The sequence below is a fragment of the Heptranchias perlo genome, chromosome 1, assembly GCF_035084215.1.
Source record: "Heptranchias perlo isolate sHepPer1 chromosome 1, sHepPer1.hap1, whole genome shotgun sequence".
Classification (NCBI taxonomy): Eukaryota; Metazoa; Chordata; class Chondrichthyes; order Hexanchiformes; family Hexanchidae; genus Heptranchias; species Heptranchias perlo.
Genome location: NC_090325.1, coordinates 124,302,094 through 124,315,993, shown reverse-complemented (window position 1 = coordinate 124,315,993; position 13,900 = coordinate 124,302,094). Strand labels below are relative to the sequence as shown.

The 13,900-nt window shown below is 40.5% G+C and overlaps 1 protein-coding gene across 2 annotated transcripts in view; it reads right to left on the bottom strand.

Annotated features, from left to right (window-relative positions):
• LOC137325667 (protein transport protein Sec24D-like) overlaps window positions 1-13,900 on the bottom strand; it is a 169,118-nt gene that overhangs the window by 23,819 nt on the left and 131,399 nt on the right. For both annotated transcript variants that reach the window (XM_067990921.1, XM_067990922.1), the window contains exons 16-18: window positions 10,282-10,378; window positions 6,863-7,008; window positions 4,276-4,414 (exon numbers count right to left, since the gene is read on the bottom strand). In XM_067990921.1, coding sequence (XP_067847022.1) covers window positions 4,276-4,414; window positions 6,863-7,008; window positions 10,282-10,378 — 382 coding nt within the window. The remainder of the gene's footprint in view (window positions 1-4,275; window positions 4,415-6,862; window positions 7,009-10,281; window positions 10,379-13,900) is intronic.

The following is a 13,900-nucleotide window of genomic DNA, read 5'->3' as shown; positions in this document are numbered from 1 at the left end:
CAAAAGTGTGGCTTGAACCCATAACCTTCTGACTCAGAGACAAAAGTGCTACCAACTGAACCAAATGGACACTGACAAATACAATTAATTTTGTCCTGCATCAATAAGCAAGTTAGAATATGAAAAATAGCATGCAACTCTGCACTGACGTATATTCCAATGCAAGTTTACATTCGACTTGTCATGTTTTGGTTCCAAGTCTGCTTTTGCTTATTGCTGTACTTGACAGAATTTTAAAAAAAAGTTAGGGTAAATTTTGCAAGGCCATGACCTCACATGCAGCTGGCACAGGTTGGAAAATTGGACTCCCGATCCCACGTACCTGATTCGCAGTGCACTCAATTTTCGAAAAGGCAATTTTGAGGGAAAAACAGAGGCCAAGCTATTGGCATGTGTAGCCTCAATAAAATATGTAAAAATGCTGTTTAAAAGTTCCAAACTGAATTTTATGTCTTGGAGTGAGGCTTCACCCACAGCACAAGCCTCACCCATGGGCATGCAGGAGTCACGGGATATGGCCTGTTCATATAGGCCTCATAAAGCCAGAAGGTAGATTTATGATGCAGGGACTTTTCTTTGTGGTTTTAATTTCCTTTTGTAGCCTTTTGTATGATGCATCAATTGTTTTTGCTAGATGGTCCTTGATTTTTGTCTTTTTGAGCTTTTCCCTTACAATGCTTTTCTTCATTATTCTTGGTTGCTCCTGGTATTCAAATTATACCCTACAAAGTGGTGAGAATGGGTATTCCTGTAGGGGTTCAAATGCACTGCAAAACTGAGATGTGGAAGAACAGTTTGTGACAAATGCAGATGCAACTATCCTGGTGATATTTTGGCCACATCTGTCACTGCCTCGGGACCTACACCTGGACAAGTTAGAGGACCCCTGTCTTTACTGCTTCCACTTCAGAAGATAAGCTGCCATAGAATTATGCCATCTGCTGCACAATGACCTTGAGACAATAGTAGAATCAGGGACAGTTTTTTCCATAGAAGTGGAGGTTACCACAGCATAAAGCTTTCGTGCTTCCGGACCTATCTGAGCTATCCTAGGATACTGCATCAGGCAATGTGGAGCATAAATATATATCACTGTTTGCAAGGACAGGACCTTCATTACTTTTCTTGTGGAAAAGAGGCATTAGTTGAGCAGGATGCACAGATTACATAGGTGGCAGGTTTCCCTTGAGTGCAAAGGGTCACATATGGCACTAATGTTGGCATCATGGCTTTTCATATCAACCCTATGGCCTTCATATAAAGAAAGTGTTTCTACTCACCATCAAAACAGAGTAACTGATCACGTATCTCACTGCTGTTTGTGGGACCTTGCTGCACGCAAATTGGCTGCCACGTTTGACAATACTTTAAAAATAAAATTAATTGGCTGTGAAGCACACTGAGATGTGGACATTAAAGGCGCTATATAAATGTAAGTTATTTCTTTCTTTCCTTCAGTTGGTATCTGGCCACAGCAATATCATTATGTATGTCAGTGGCTGCTATCCAGGAAGTAGCCATGATGCCTTCATTGTGTGGAATTCCATAGTACCCGGATTATTTGAGGTGTTCTTAGGAGTGCAGAGTTATCTTTGCATCCATAGTTGCTGAGCCCACTTAAAAAGCCCCTAACAGCACAGGATACTTTAGCCTGGATGCTGCAGCATGTTTTGATATTCCTCACCTGTCAAATTCCACCTTCAAGTGTGCCATGCAGCTTAAGTACAATGAAAGAGTGTGTGCAAAAGAGCAATAATTGTGCGCAAAACATCAAATGGTAACTTCCAGAGGCTGAGGCAGTTCACATCTTAGGTTTGTGCCATGCATTATGAGCCCCACAAGAAAGTGCAAAACTAAGGTGAATACCCACCTTCACCTTGCTCCCAATATCAGTACACTTCACCCTCATTTGGATCCAGGTACAAGAGACCTTTATGACTGTACTGACTTGGTTGGTGACCTCCATCATTCCACTGGCACCTGTGCTTTTACTGGAGGGTGGCCTTCAGCCCCAATGATGGCCACCCTTTCTTGCTAAACAGGGCCTCCAAACCTTTAGGATCAATGGCAGCATTAATGCCCATATGTCTCCACAGTGCCACTGTGAACAATTTGTGCATTTTTCTGCCACCATTACAACTTTCCTTTTAATGCTGAGCTGCAGCCCTTTAAGAGCTGCTGCCTCATTGGGATTTTGCATCCCCATGCAAGTATGCTACAGACCAAGTTTTTCCTTTGTCTGTGACCGATTCAAGGTAGGCGCCAAGCCTTATGTTGCAAAGTTCAGCGCCGCCCTCCTCCACACTACACAGGTGTATGTAGCCCCAATTCAGCCAGAATTGCAAAAATAGGGATGTTATGCTAAAGTTTTGTTGGCCTTCCTTGATTTCGTGTGTTCTTTACTCACAGAATGCTGCATAGGTGTCAAGTTGCACAAAAGATGGAAGCTAGCAACCGAAGTTGAAATGCAGAAGAGAAACATTTTAGGGTGTTTTTACACCACAAGTGTGGTGTCAGTGCAAAGCAGTTTCACGCACCGATGCTGCAGTTATAGTGTAAATCCGGTTCAGGGACGAACACATGGAGAAAAGAGTCTCACTCTGCTTTGCTTCTGAGTCAGGTTGGGTCCTAAACTTGATTTATGCTCTAGGTTTAGCATCGGAGCAAATTGGTTTCACCTTTGCACCAATGCTAAAATCGTAGACTATGAATGCACTATTGGTGACTTAATAAAACCAAGTTAGGCAATGCAGTCTGAAATGAACAAATATAGTATTTACTAAAGAACATGTTGATGCAATGTAACTTTTTGTGGTCATCATGATAACACCATAATTACAGCTATTTGCAAAGAAAACATTGCTTTGACTGCCAATGACATGTGGTATCCAATGTGACTTGAATTCTATCTAGATTAATCATTGGGTAATGAGTCATTTATATTTATTAGAAACAAACTTCACACTATGAACAAAGAATTTTTGTTCCAGGTAGATTAAATCAGGCCAACTAATCGAAGACTGACTTAACGGAGTTACAGTTCACTTGCAGTTCATAAACACAAACATTAAACTGTAACAATCCTTCATAATGTCAGCTGTGGCACTTAAAAAGCGTTCCCAAGCTGATAATGTATTTTGTGTATTTATAGCTGCGGAACAAAGCTCAGTCAAGCAGGCACATTCCGGTGCTAATTGAACTAGTGCAGACCCTTCTCCAAAATTTGGGAGAGCTTTGATATATAGTATAAGTCAACTGATACAAAGCAGTTTAAAGTTTGTTAATCTAACAAATTAAAACACCTTAAAATAAAAGCTGTTAATTATTTAACACTAAAATTTTACAATACTGTACTGTCTTTATTAAATGAAGTACCCAGCCTATTTGTAATAAAGCTTACTGTTGATTTAATAAAATATTTTTTTTTAAATAAGAATACAATAACGAAGATAGAAATCTACTGGACACAGCACATAGACGGCAAGTCAGGAGCAGTGCTAATACCAGTACACCCAAACACTAATTCAATAGAGGTTATGTGCCAAGTGCATCAGATGAATGGGATACACTGGACTAACAGACATTATAAATGCTGCTGGAGGCTCCATGATAGTGCATGCTGGAAGACACGGGGGAAAAATTCAACTTGCACCCAAAAAAGGCAGCAAGTCAGTGGAGGACTTAATCCGCACATCAGTCTGTTCCAGCCTGAAGCCCGAGCCGAATTTGGCATCGGGCCACACTTAAATAGAAGTGGCGTGCTGCGGCGCATCAAGTGGGCATCCTGATACAGACCACCAGTTGCAGCATCCTAACGAAGTCCAGCCAGCTCTGATGCCATATTAGCCGCAGACAGGTAACGAGGGCGGGGGCAGGCAAAGCCAAGGGAGGAAAGCCTGCGCGGCGGCTCCTTCCGGCCCCACAAAAATATAACTTCAAAAGTTTTGTGGTCATTTTTTGAGTGGCCTCCAGTAGTCCCTTTAAGAAGATTCAAGTTAAAATCCAGCCCTGACTGATGATGTTACTCAGATTTCTTCTATTACAGACAGACCAATCATGTGGAAGGAGGAAAATGTGGCTCGAAGGTCCCTTTATATATTCCTGAAGTACGCCTCTTGGTGGCCAACTGTATGGAAGTGCTGACTATTTCCTCTGACTGTTTGAAAAAAATAGCATAAATGTGGGGGGAATGAGGGAGGGAGAAAGCATAAAGAAAAATAGAGGAAACTAAAATCATTTCAAATGACAAATTACAGCAGCAACACAAAACTTTACCTGACTTGGCAAAAAAATTGATAAGTGCATCTGTCTCACAGCTCTTGTACAAATCAGCATGCTGAGAACTGCAGTTCAGAGCCAGGTTGTGGATACGCAGGCGTCTGTGACCAGCAACATTAGTATACAGCAAGGCACACTGGGGGAAAAAGAAAGCAAAGAACGTCTGCCTCATGTTTCTGGTTTATAAACCACAACTTTAAAATCATTGATGTAACTGCAGGTATTCTCAATCGCTTATCTGTATATGAAAAGTAAGCCGCAATACTGGTTTGCATTAATGCAAGAAAGGTTAAACACTTAAGAAATGAAAACAATGGATAATTAGGATATTTTGACACAGTGATAACTGAGGAAGAAATTACCCAAAGAACTTTTAAATGTAAATATTATGAATTTGCACGCCTGACATGGAGTTTCTTGTCCTGGCCGTGCATATTGGGAATTTGAGGGCGGAAGTCAGCGTACCCTGCAAAACTTTCATCCACTAAAGATAATGGACAGAAATTCTTGCTCCTCGCTGGACCTTTAATTCACAACAGGCACTCATGCCATGCGAAGCTCTGCACCAGCAGCACAAATTTGTGCAGCCTACTCTTTAGTATCCATGAAAATAGCAACACTGCCTTCTTTCCAAAATAGCTGGAGTAAAGTTTTCCACTTCCAATATATGCAACTCACTCCCTATTAGCATCAAACAATATATCTCAGCATTATGACAGTCCATATATAGTCACCTACTGTCAAAGCATTCCTATAACCATAACTAGTTCATTGTCACTCACTGTGATGTTCCTATTTACTCTGTTCTCTATTCGCACTAATTTACTGTAACTTGTTTTGTTTATACATTGTTTACATTATTATCAATCAGTTCCATCTTGAGCTGGTTGACAGGCCCTTAAGGTAAATTAGGAGGTTTTAGTTATGTTAAGAAAGAAATGACTATAAATCTGAAAAAAAACTTAATACAAACATGCTCTTAATCTTGTCCTTCTTTTGCTTAATAAGCATTCAATTTACACCAAAACAAAAATTTTATTTTAAATTTACCATAGTACATTGTTTCCTGAAGTCTTCAAACCTTCTACAGTGCTATTGATTAAAGGTTAATGGTAACATCTAAAACACGATGTTAACAAGACTGAAATGTTTCAGTTCATACAGAAATTATGAGTTCAGTTTATACACAAATTACAGTGTTGTTGGGTAGTCTGTTCTCATTCTTTTGATAGTACGTAATACCATGGTACTATAGTGGGGTATGGATAAGTGTGCACTGTACTGTACCTTAACTTTGAAAATAATACTTATTATTTATTATTATTATTGAGGTGTCAGCCTTGGCTCAATGGTAGCAATTTCACCTTTCAGTCAGAAGGTTGTGGATTCAAGTCCCACTCCAGAGACTTGAGCACAAAATCTAGGCTGACACTTCAGTGCAATAATGAGGGAGTGCTGCACTGTCAGAGGTACCATCTTTTGGATGAGATGTTAAACCCAGGCCCCATCTGCCTTCTCAGGTGGACGTAAAAGATCCCATGGTACTATTTGAAGAAACATAGAAACATAGAAACTAGGAGCAGAAGTAGGCCATTCAGCCCTTCGAGCCTGCTCTGCCATTCAATATGATCATGGCTGATCCTCCACCTCAATACCATATTTCCGCTCTCCCCCCATATCCCTTGATGCCTTTTGTGTCTAGAAATCTATCTATCTCCTTCTTAAATATATTCAGTGACTTGGCCTCCACAGCCTTCCGTGGTTGAGAATTCCACAGATTCACCACCCTCTGAGTGAAGAATTTTCTCCTCATCTCAGTCCTAAATGTCCTACCCCGTATCCTGAGATTGTGACCCCTCGTTCTAGACCCCACAGCCAGGGGAAACATCCTCCCTGCATCCGGTCTGTCTAGCCCTGCCAGAAGAGCAGGAAAGTTCTCCTGGGTGTTCTCGCCAATATTTATCCCTCGAGCAACATCACTAATCTGTTCATTATCTCATTGCTCTTAGTGGGATCTTGCTGTGTGCAAATTGGGTGCCACATTTCCTACATTACAACAGTGACTACACTTCACAAGTACTTCATTGGTTGTAAAGTGCTTTGGGATGTCCTGAGGTCATGAAAGGTGCTATAAAAGTGCAAGTTCTTTTTTTCTTCTATTTCCCAAAATGAAAGAAAGAAAAAGAAACAAATTGCATTTATATAACGCCTTTAATGACCTCAGGACATCCCAAAGCGCATTACAGCCAATTAATTATTTTTGAAGTGTAGTCACTGTTGTAATGTAGAGAAATGTGGCAGCCAATTTGTGTACAGCAAGGTCACACAAACAGTAACAAAATAAATGACCAATTAAACTGTTTTTGGCGGTGTTGGTTAAGAATAAATATTGGCCAGGACATTAGGAGAACCCCCATGCTCATCATATCCCGTCACTCTATGCCACTGCCCCTCCTTTACTGTACTATTCTTGTCCACTATCAAGTTCTTATCTAAATACAAGTTACACAGATGTTAAGTTCTGGAAACTCTTTTTGTGTATTGTAGTGAGTTCAGGTAATGCAGTTTTGTTGATGCACTATACCTGGATTAAGGCTCCATTCTCTTCATTGAGTTTATCATCGTGTTTGAACTCTACTGTAATCGCCTTATCACAGTCAATAGCAGCCACTTCCACATCTGTTGTGTTATTCATATACATGGAACCTAAGAAGTCAGTCGCTCTAAAGCCTTGGTAAATAAAATGTTAAAAGAAAATAATGTACAGAATCCCAGAGAGCACAAAAACATGCTAAGAAACACATGCACATTTCACTGGTTTCCTCATCTATAGAGGGCAGTAGTTCAACACACTGTAAGCTCTTCAAGGGTATTTAAAGTAGGAGTTTATAGTTTGTTATCATCATAAAAAGCCTCATGATGACATATTTTTACCATTTTTGTCTGTGCTTACTGGATTCAAGATTTCATAATGGACAGGTTTCCTGATCTGGAAGTTGTTTAATTCACAGGAATTAGTGCATGTCAATTTTAATCCTCTTTTGCTGTGTGATCTATAACACTTCTCGAAACTGTTTATGGTAATCTTGCTTTTAATCACTGTGTGGAATAGTACTCTATTATTATTTCAATTAAGGCTAATCAATGTAGTCAAAATTCTCTCTGGTACTATAGAATAAAGTCAGGAAACTACTACATAGTCAAATCATTTTTTGCAAGAGAAAGTCTCCATAATGTATTTTTCAAATATTATTTGTGTTTTTGGACCACCCTATTTTTAATTGGAAGGGATTTATATGTAACATTTGCTAAAGATTTAGAATGATAGAAATGACATTACAGAAAGAGGGGATTTGGCCCATTGCACCCGTTACTAGTTCTTCATCCGGAGCTATCTATTTTAATTACATTTCCCTGACCTTTCCAGTGTCCTTTTATATTCTTTCTTGTCAACTAATTATTCAATCCTCTTTCATGGAGAAAAATAAAAGCTAACAGAAATTAAAAAATAAAACATTGCTCGTCACTGTCTAAGTTTACGAAAAAGTTTATGGCTTCTTAATGATAGGCTTCTTTTAAAAATACTAAGCAGTGTAATGAAAGCCATTTGTAAACCATCCAAATAATCAGGCAGATGTGCTATTAACGTGTGATGTAAGAACTTGGGAGTGCTTTGTGCTTGTTGAGAAACTGAGGAACAATTTGACATTTTCACAGATGATTATGAAACTAGCCCAGAAATTACTATTTGGAGGTTAATTATGGATTACTAAAGGTTACTGTGGATTACTAAAGGAAGAATTCTTGCCTTCTCGTTAATCCTTTTTATTCCTGTTTTCAACAGCATGTGAATGTTTGGAATACAACGGTCTGGCAAATGGAGCATGGGGTCCAATTAGACAATTGAGCAGCATTTAAATGGATTTAGCTAGGAATGAATCCCCATTCATCTCTGCAGGAGGGAGCAGGTCAAGGGATATTGCTGCAACATTTCTGTGAAATGGAGGCTAACCTCGCCATCTGAAGACCAAGTGCTGGAAGTTCTTATCCACAAAATGTGGGAAAGGAGATATATACTCTGCGTAGGACGAAACAGCACTCTCCTCAAAAATGGCTGATTCAGCAAGTATGGAAGAAGATAGCAAACAGAGTTTCTATGCCAGGAATCTGCACCAAGTATGTACGCCACAAAAGTGTACCCTCATGACCTGTGCCAGCCACAACCACAGTGAAGTCAATGGAACTGAATAACTCATTTTACGTTACCGCCCAAGACAAATTTCTAGCCCAGGAAACCCTCATAAAATAAGCTACTGCATTAAATTTAAACTGCCATTGTTCTGCCCACTTAAATATTTTATCCAATTCATTCTGTACCTCTTTTGGTTCCACTGCCCTCCTACTTTGGTATCATCTGCAAATTTGGCCACTTTGTATTGAGTTTTTGAATCAAGGTAATTTATGTTAATTAGAAACAGTAGTGGTCCCAACACCAAGCCCTGAGGCACCCCACTCAGTACTTCTCTGCACGCTGACATAGCTCTGCTAATTAGTATTCATTGTTCTTTTACCCTTCAGCCAGTTTCTTATCCATTCTCAAGATTTCCCCTGAATTCCTGCAGCTTGGAGCATAACTAGTAGCCTTTCATGTGGAGCTTTGTCAAATGCTTTTTGGAAGTCGAGATACATGTTATAGAGTTTCCTACAGTCTACTTGGGTTGTCACTTCTTAAAAGAAGTCAAGAAGGTTGGTCAAACAGGATCTTCCCCCTTCTGTAGCCATATTGTTTTGTATGTCATAATTATACAGATAATCCTCTAGTTTACTCCTGATAATTGATTCTTATGGTCCTTTAAGTCTGTCTCGGGCATCCATCTTACTTCTATCAAAGTTATAGGCCTAAATTTTAACTTGGAAAAATGGCTGTGTTGGGGGTATGGGGTGGAGAGTAAAAATTTTAAGAATCTAAAATATGCTCCCAACCCGCCCATTTCCAGTTTTAAAGGAGACGGGACGAGGGGCGGGTGACCAACCCATTCTTAGGAGGCTCAAGGAGCTTTTCTGTTTTTAACCCCTGGGGGCCGGGATTCCTGGGCCTTCTACTTCTCGTCAGCTGAGAGGAGGCGAGAAGGCCAGAAACAGCAGGTTTCATGCCTTCACAGCACAGCATGTGGGCCAGGAGGAGCAGAAGTGCTTCCCCCAGGCCCAAAAAGCCTACCTGCAGCAACCTGCCCCCACGATCTCCAACCCCCACCCCCCATGATCTCTGCCCCACCCCCACAAACTCCGACCCCGATGACCCCCGATCGCACCTCATGATCGACCCCCCTAAATTTAAGACTTACCTACTCGCATTCCTTGTATTTTCCTCTATTTAAATACTTATCCAATTTTCCCTTAATATATGCAAAGTTCCCTGCCTCAACCACACCCTATGGCAAAACATTCCATGCTCCAACAAGCCTCTCTATAAAGAAATTTCTCCTAACCCTCTCTCCATACTCTCTTAGTGATAATTTTAAATTGATGATCCTTATTTACTGACTCTCAGAGGAAATAGTCTTTCGCTATTCTAACAAGATCTTAAGAACCTCTATTAAAACACCTCCTAGCCTTTCCTGCTCCAGTGAAAATTGTCCAGACAATGGATGTGATGTGTATTTTCAGCATTTTCTGTTTTTATTTCTGATACTACAATCAGAAATAAAAACAGAAAATGCTTGATGATATTGAACACAATACCATTTGTTTGAATCACATAATACTGTCACAAAACTACTTGCACGAAATGGTGACTTCTGTTACTCCTACTTTGTGTAAAAAAAATAAAAAGCAAATAGGTGTGTTTCATGACCGTTACATCTTAAAGTTCAGATCATGTTGATAAACAATAAAACTTCACTCTCATAGTGTACAATGCTGTCCGAAATTATCAATGTGCTACTGTCTTGTAACACACCTTTTATTTTTCTCAAACACGTTCTTCATTCAATGCACTCTCACCTGTGTTTGTCCTGACCCTCATAATAGCATCAAATCCTATTGGCTTCTGTACATCCTTTCTTAGGTTATTCAAGAAATGTTCAGCATCAGTCTGCATCTGTACAAAGAATAATGATATGAGAAGAAGCTTGAGCTGTATGTTTTCCACCAGTTGATGGCACTATAGGTACTAATCACAGCAGCACATAACTTTTAGCAAAAACTATCAAGCAGGCTTTTTGGTAATAAATAAATTAAAAACTATAATGATGGATTGTTATACTGACATGTCAATATTATATTACCATTAAATCAATAGTTTTGTTTTATGTTCTCAGCTAAAACATATTAGGTGTGAGATCGCATTAAATCATAAGTTGCCAGGTTTATTAGAAATTGACTTAATTAATTTAACAGCATTTTGGTGCATACACGGTAACACCATACAGCTCTACTCAATCAGTATATTGATATTCCAATATAATAAAAATAATATAGATGCCAAAACTATGGGTCGGTTTAATAAAGCACTGTCAGCTTATAGAATACAATTTCACCTATAATCACAACAGGTCAGGTCACTGTACTTATGAACAGATCATGAAAGCAAAGATAATTGTGAACTTTGTATCAGTTAACCATGAAAAGCAGCTAAGGAAGTTGAATCTATTCTCATTTGCAACAAAGATTAAGGGCGGAACAGTAGATACGTTTTTGGAAATGAAAGTAGAAAATTATTTTCTACTAAATCTAAAATAAGAGAATTGGGAGACCAAATCATAAACGAACAAAATAATGAGCTACCTGTAATTTAAGAAGTAACCACTTCATACCTGGGCTTGGAACAGACTACCAGTAGCACAGAAAATGCTTACACAGTACAAGCACTCATAAGAAAATGGTACAGAATCCTGCTTCAGCAGAGAGTAGATGGATATGGATTTGGGGTAAAAATAAAAATACATGGGTCTTGAAGAAGGACTCAAATGATCTATTCTCATTTTTCTTATATAAACTGTGTTAACAGAAATTGAAGCATATACCTATGTATCTATATAAGATTTTGTATTCTAAAAAAAATGGCGGGAAACTTTAACTTTCTCCTCTGGGTCGGAATGCAGCGGGCAAGCAGTTAAAATGGAGCGGCTCCATTTTCTGCTCCGTCAACTTAACGCTGCTGGTTTTGGTGGTGGGTGAGGTGCCCGTCAGAATCAGGCAGCAGCCTCGTGCATAAATGCTAATCGGGGTCTTGTGATATCAATTGAACCCCGATTGCATTTTAACATGAGTGAGGAAGCCGTTGCAACTTTGCTACCAGTCTGAAGCAGGTGGGAAGAATGAAGAGGTTTAAAATGTTTCTTTGTTGGGGTAGAAGTGCTCCTCCAGGCTCCACAAGGAAAATCGTGATCTACCCTGCCTCCCGGATTGCAGCCACCCCTTCCATTCCCTGAAACCCCTACCTGCTACTTAACTAGAAGCCAATGTGCGTCTAACAACCACCCAATTTTTGCTTCTTGCAGCCGCTCTGTACCCTCTTCCAAGCTGAGAAGTGGACTGGCAGCATTTAAATGAGGCCCGGGAGTTAAAATACTCTGGGACTGAAACTTAGGCCAGCGAGTGGCCTGAACCCCGAAACCGGCTCCACACTAAAAGTTGACCCCATGATTGTAATGTGCTTGGCTGTTCTGAATCAAAGTAAAACAGTTGCTTTGTAATCAAAAAACTTTGGGTTTAATTGGATTCAATCAGAAAAACAGTTTTGCAAGGGCTAATAAAATATTTTAAATACGTAACAAACACTTGGAATTGTCGTCACAAAGCACAAAGGAGTTGACATGAGTCATTAGCTGCATCCAGAGCACCTCCTCCTTCATGGAACTCATTCAGCTAACTGTATGTAACACAGAAAATTGAGGGAAGCTCATGTAGATGCTGCTCATCAGTATGGAGAGAAGATGGGATGTTCAAATAGGGAAATCAGGTGCTTGCGTCACATCATAACTGTAATATGCCAATACTGACATTTCCATGAGTTTATGAATTTAACCCCAATTTTGGAATTTATCTTTTACAGCGTAATTTGAAGGTATCAGGTTAACTAGAAAATCAGACGCATATATCTTTCTCTCCTAAGAAGTCTATGCATACACATATATTAGTTTATTTTATAGCAAGATTTTTAAAAATAAATTAGCTTGGAGAAATCTCCTGCAAAAACTACAAAGTTATTATCAACAAACTTCAATGATGTGTATTGTTTAACACCGGTATCATCATAGATTCTACATATGTCAGCAACATAGGACACGATTTTAAAAGAAATCTGCTGGTGCGTTGGGGGCGGGGGGCAAAGAAAATCGAGTTTTTTTGGAGCAAGCAGGAATCCCGGCTCCAACCCGCTGAAGAACGCGCACGACCCAGAGTCATCTGGGTCAGCGCGCCATTCCCGAACCTGAAAGTCTCGCCGGCAATTAAAGTCGGTGGGACGATGTTTAAACCACCAAATCAAGTACTTAAAGTACTTGAAATGTCCATAAATGCAATTAACAATGAAGGCAAGTGATTTTAACGCTGCCTCAACGTGTTTCCCGTGCTGTGTGAAACACGGCATTGGAAAGTAGTCGGGTTTCAGCTGGCAGTCATTTGGACATTTAAATCCTTGTTTTGACTGATGGGGATAAAAGGTCAGTTATTGCAGCAGGGCACTCTGTTCTCTCAGACAAACTTATGGCTGGGAGATCTTTGTGTTTAGACTGAAAATTCTTGGTTTCCACTCAGAATTGTTCTGTTTACCCATATTTACCAGCTTCTCGGACCCCCTAAAACTGACACTATCAGGATGGGGGGCGCGATGGCTGCATTCACCAGTACATCCGAGGACGAGGAACATCACCATCCTCGCCAGGCTTGGCATGTACTTCCGCCTCTTGTAGCTCCACAACACAGTGCTGTGTCATAAGCACCTGCACAAGAGCACAGAGGGCAACCACAGAGGGACTGACATCGCAGGGGGCACTACCCTCGTCAGAGCGTCTACAGACTGAGGCTCAACTTCCTGGACCTCTCTGAGGGGCAGTGCATACGGAGGCTGAGAGTCAGTCGCCAGGTGGTCGCAGACATCTGTAGCCTCTTTCATGCCGAGCTGCTCCCGGTTGGGGCTGGCAGCATCTCATTATCCGTCGCTGTTAAAGTGATCACTGCCTTCAACTTCTTTGCCTCCGGATCAGTCCAATGTGCCACCGGTGACACTGCCTGGGTCTCTCAGTCGTCTACTCTTGGAGCAATGGCCCTTTAAATCTAGACGCTGCAGCTGACAGCCTGTCATGCAGGTGCGCAGCCCGCCCACTGCGCAGCTTTCGGACGGCAAACCCGGAAACAAGATTAACGTCCACCAATTAAGTCATGATCGTGTGGGGAATGGTAAGTTTTTATTATTGGCGTTTGCCACACGCCCATTGACACCCCGACACCCCCCCCCCACCCGCTGCCATCCCGCTACCTTATTAAAATCGTGCCCATAGAGTCTATCTCACTCACTCCATAAAAAAACACGTTATTGGATAAGACATGGAACAAGACTGGATGGATGAAATGAATGGAAAATCAGAACAGCCAAGCACGTTACAAAATTATCAAAAAC